The following is a 5,490-nucleotide window of genomic DNA, read 5'->3' as shown; positions in this document are numbered from 1 at the left end:
TTCTTTGTTCTTTCGAAACTAATCATTTTCACATGTAGACCATCTTTTTTTTAGTGCTGAAGAAAAAAGTAAGTATACTGTGTTCTGTAATGAGGAGAAAAAAAACTATAATTTTCACATATAGGCTATAATTTTAAGTGCAGAAGAAGCTTTCTGAAACTACCTGTACTGCCCAGATAATAAACTTGTTTCATCGCAAATATAGGAAGTAAACCAATTGGAAAAATATATTCAGTTTACAGTGGTCCCCCCCTTATCCGCAGTTTCAGTTACCTGCAGTCCAGAAATGTTAAATGGAAAATTCCTGAAATAAATTCATAAGTTTTTAAATTGCATGTCATTCCGAGTAGCATGATGAAATCTTGTGCTGTTTTGCCCGGGACGTGAATCATCCATTTGCACAGCGTATCCACGCTGTATACGCTACCCTCCTGTTAGTTACTTAGTAACATCTCGATTAATACATCGACTGTCACAATATCACAGTGCTTGTGTTCAAGTAACCTTTTTCTTATTTATTAAAAAAAAAAAGAAGTATAAATGGTGATGTGGCAAGTTCTGCCGGTGTGTATCTAGCAGTGTAAGTCACCTTGGTGTGTGGACTGAAGTCGCTTTGGAGAAAAGCATCTGCTAAATAAAGCAATGTAAATGTAAATGCCCTCTTTGTGAGTCTGGGGTTTGAGCCTCGCTTGCGATGCCTGTTCGCTGTGGCCCCACTAGGGACAAGCGGTTGTCGACGATGGATGGATGGTGGGTGTACTTATATCCATGCTTTCAGGCATCCGCTGGGAGACTTGGAACATATCCCCGGCAGATTATGGGGGGCCACTGTACTTCCCACTAGGATATTAGACAAACAACAATACCAAAATGACTTTTCAGGAGGGAAATTTTATTCCACTTAACTCTCAAAAATAGTAAGCAGCCAACAACAAATATTTTGTCAAAACTTGAAACAACCTGAAAATCTGCATTTAAGATAAAATATATGAGCAGTAAAAAAAAGGAAGTATACCGTATTGTGACAACTACAAAAAAAGTATAATTTTCCCATATAGACCAAATAAAATATAAGAATATATAGAAATTCAAAGTTGTTTTGCAATGACATGACCTGTACTTTGTAACAGTGTTGAACATAGGAGATTTGTATGCGTTATGTGTATGGAAAAATACCAGTGACCAGATTTCAGTGGAAACACTGTCACTGGATGAGGACAGTAGAGACCAGAGGCACTAGCAGGAGGAGGATGCTCTGCATGGTGCGCCGAGCATCATTGCACAGGTTTCCTTCACAGCAGTTCATGCTGACACCAACGCCTAGGCCAAGTTGTGCTGACAAGTCACCGGCAGCAGCACAAATATTTGAGGACACACAGCCTTTCATGGTCACCACCCCACCCTGTGCAGAAACTGAAAAAGAAAATGAATAGAGGGACTTGAAAAACAGTGTTTTTTTTTTTTTCCTATGAAATAGTTGAAATATGCTTCAATGCCTTTTTTACTATTAAAGAAATAACTTCCTATTATAAAAGTCTTACAGTTTTAGTGAGGTTTTCAGGGGTAATTGCTGTTCAGTGTACTGAGAGGTGGAAGAAGTGTGGAAAATAGAACCAGTAATTTTCATTCATGTGAATCATTTGTTTTTATCAGAATTCATTATCAAATTTGGTTTTAGTTCTAGCTACTATATCACTGCATATTTCTCCTCATTTGGTATGCATCAAACTGAAGTTGTCAGGCAGACGATTCCTACCAGTGGTCTTGAGGCAACTATTTTCATCTCCAACACAGTTAAGAATTGATGTGCAGTCATTGCCATTACAGGTGAAGCACCGCTTTCCATTTGGGGCATTTTTTGACCATGCTGTAATATAAAACAGTAGTAACAAGTAATTTACAAATATCAAAAGGACAGCTACCACATAAATACCATGGTGGGTTGATTGCTATACATCTCTGTGATCTATGCCACCTTTTACAGTTCGACTGCAAGTTTTGCTTTGAATGCTGGTGTGAAATTGAGGGAACACTATTGTACTCTTGCACTATTTTATTTCTATGTAGACACGATTAAATATATGCAGGTAACGTCGATATTTGCATAATACCAGGGATGTTTTGAGAGTTGCAAAGGTCAGTGTTACAGCACTCAGTGTTCACTGCTGTCCTACTGACTCCAAAATTAATGGAACCAGAAGTACATTCTTGAGGTTTTGCACAGGATTTTCCCGATGCTTCAGTCAACACAGAATTTCCTGGAAACCAAATGTACAGGTTATTGCAGCTGCACTTCAACTACATTGAACAAGGCAAAATAAGATGTACTTGCACTAATATTTTTACCTGAAGAAAAGATGTAAAAAATGAACCAATAGCATAATTAGTTTCATATCATGTAATATTATTTGCAGTTACCAGGATAAAAGCATAAGAATTTACCTTAAAATCTGATGGCTTTATACGATTTCTTAACTGTTTGTTTTGTAATCTAGGTAGTATACTTGTAAGCATTTCAAAGATATATTTTAACACCAATTTACGCACAATTGCCAGTATTACTGGGAGATCAAAACAATTTTAGTAGCTTTCATTTTTCATATGTTACAGTAACCTCACAGACAGTACCAAAATTCATTCTCACCTGTATACACAGTCATAGTCATACTTCCACATTTGGTTTGATCAGACGGACAAATTTTGGTGGTCTCTGTGCATTTTCCATTTAAGTCAGGTATACATTCATAGCAATTAAGTGGATAACCTAAAAATATATTTTCGTATCATTAGTCAAAATTATAGCACAAGAACACAATGAACCATATATTCAACATAAGAGAAAAATAAAAGTTACAGTGTGCAGCAGTGGAGACTGCTTTAAAATTATAATTACTGGATTGTAGCAGTAATCCTGTTTATGCACATTTTGGTGCCGTTATACACACTCTGCATTGTGGCTACCCTGGTGTTGAGGTTTCTGTTCTACAGCAGAGGCACAACAATTGCAATTAGATGTATCTAATGACTTAACTGCATTTGGATAAAGAGATATGATACTTCAGTGTTACAAAAATAACCACAATGATCGGAGTAATATCAGCAAGCGGAGGTTTATGTTTCATGTGAATAAGCCTAAAGAGAAATATCTGAAGTTTACACAATGTTGTGAAAGAACAAGCAGTTAAAAATCCGGCCACCATCTGAATGTTTAAGAACAAGGAGGATGTGTTCAGCAAACTCTACTTTAGTACTGTACCTTTAGAGAAGGCTGCACAAGTGAGGATGACCTGGAGGAGAAGTTTCATCTTCAGTTCTTTGTGTGGTGCACAAGTGTAAGTTGTTTTTTTTTTCCCTTTTTATACCGATCCAAGGAGTGACGCAGAAGAGAATGGGTGCGTTTCCTGATAAACGAAACCGAATTTAAGATATCCTGTAATATCCTTATGATATCCTGTAATATGCAGTGACAGTTAAATTAAAAAGGAATATTTTGTAAGATATTGCAGCAATGAGTGTTGATGTGGATAATGAAGTGAGAATTCCTGTAATTCAATTTTTAATATGTGAAAATAATCACACACACACACACACACACACACACACACATTTTCAGAACCGCTTGTCCCTTACGGGGTCACGGGGAACCGGAGCCTACCCGGCAACACAGGGCGTAAGGCCGGAGGGGGAAGGGGACACACCCAGGACGGGACGCCAGTCCGCCGCAAGGCACCCCAAGCGGGACTTGAACCCCAGACCCACTGGAGAGCAGGACTGCGGTCCAACCCACTGCGCCACCGCACCCCCTTTTCTGAAAATAATCAAAAGACAATAAAATAATCGAGTCAAATGATTTGTCTACATAACGCTTTCACAAAGACTGACGTCAGCCAGATTTGAACTCACATTTGAAATGAACTGTAAAGTATTTTTCAATATTTATTAAAATTCTGCCAGAATTGTAAAAGCTCAATCTTTACACACACACACATTTGCAGAACCGCTCATCCCATACGGGGTTGCGGGGAACCGGGGCCTACCCGGTAACACAGGGCGTAAGGCCGAAGGGACACACCCAGGACGGGACGCCAGTCCGTCGCAAGGTACCCCAAGCAGGGCTCGAACCCCAGACCCGCCGGAGAGCAGAACTGTGGTCCAACCCACTGCGCCACCACACCCCCCCGCTCAATCTTCATAACTCATAAATCTGTTGTTTAATATAGCCTCTGTTTGCACTGCATTTCATGGGAAAGTTCAGTCACATGACTAGCACAGGAAGGGTGTGATTCTGAGAAATGAAACTTACCACATCCTGGTGAAGAGCAAGGTACTTACACTGAATTGCTCCATTAAATATTACAATGGGTGTTGATGGGGATTAAAACAAAGGTCGCATTCCTGTAACTGAAAGCTTTGCTTTATGCCAATAAAATATGCACTAAAATAGTAAAGTAAGATGAGCCAGTTTTTACTTATCTAGTCCTCTTGGCAAGGACAAATGAGAAAGAAGTAAAATGAAAACATCTACTTATATTCAGGATGTCTGCTATCAACTAAAATTATAAGAATGCATCTATGGCAAACAGCCTTGGAAATATGACTTCTCAAAAAAAAAAAAATAAAGCGGTCATGTGGCTCAGTTTGCCCCTGCTTAGGGGTAAGTTGAGCCATCTGGGTGTAAATTGACCATCAGACTTTTTAAGTTTTAACTTGAACATAATTTAATTAAGAAGCAGTTTCACAGTTTTGAACTTGTGAAAAACTACCAGAGCTTAACAAACAAACATGCCACAGTAAGAGCTTCAAGACCACTGCACAACAGAAACAACTATTCATTCCATTTATCAAGGTTACAATTAAATATGAATTGTTGTTCCCTCCTTGAACTTCCTCCAGCCTTTTGAGGTTGAAGTAGCTTCATCAGCACATCACTCAGTGGGAAAGATGCCTTATCATTTTATTTGAACGCAGTGCCAACTGCTAGTGCTACCCTGGATTTTTTCTCAGAGATCTTGTACAACTTCGTCAAACTCAAGGCTCTCAACCAAGCCAATGTAATGGTAGCTCCTGAATTTGGTCACAAAATTGACTGTTACAAAGTCACTAACTGACAGATCTGAGATATCAGGTTCACTTCTCATACTCAGAAGTGTTATCAAGTGGGATAAGAACATTACTGGCCTCAGAGCTGCTGTACACTGAATTTTTTCTTCTTTGGTTTCCTCTTGAGCTTTCCTTGTTCTTTTTTCCCCTTCTGTTTATTTTTCCTCTCTTGTTGAGCCCCTTCAGTTTCCTGTTTTTCAGGTGTCACAGTCAGTATCCTTGTTTTTATGTGCTTTCGTTTTGTTTGTGCCCTGGGATGCTGACTTGTAGGAGACACATATCCAGTGTGTTTGGGTTGCTCTGGCTTGCTTGATGAAACATTTGGATGTGTAGGGCATGGTGAAGGCAGATCAGCCGAGATGGAGATTGAAACCATGGGTGAATCATCTG

General features: G+C 39.1%; 1 protein-coding gene across 1 annotated transcript; it reads right to left on the bottom strand.

The window, feature by feature from the left end:
- Positions 1–1,102: 1,102 nt before the first annotated feature.
- Positions 1,103–3,422, bottom strand: LOC114909114 (urokinase plasminogen activator surface receptor-like). The gene is made up of 5 exons (XM_029245927.1): positions 3,257–3,422; positions 2,645–2,764; positions 2,112–2,258; positions 1,757–1,867; positions 1,103–1,413 (listed from the first exon to the last, which is right to left on the bottom strand). Exons 1-5 carry the CDS (start codon positions 3,303–3,305, stop codon positions 1,205–1,207), a joined length of 636 nt encoding a protein of 211 aa, XP_029101760.1. The 5' UTR covers positions 3,306–3,422; the 3' UTR covers positions 1,103–1,204.
- Positions 3,423–5,490: the final 2,068 nt, after the last annotated feature.

This window comes from Scleropages formosus, chromosome 18 (assembly GCF_900964775.1).
Source record: "Scleropages formosus chromosome 18, fSclFor1.1, whole genome shotgun sequence".
Classification (NCBI taxonomy): Eukaryota; Metazoa; Chordata; class Actinopteri; order Osteoglossiformes; family Osteoglossidae; genus Scleropages; species Scleropages formosus.
The sequence above is the reverse complement of the archived record's forward strand: the minus strand, read 5'-3'. Positions and strand labels throughout refer to the sequence as shown.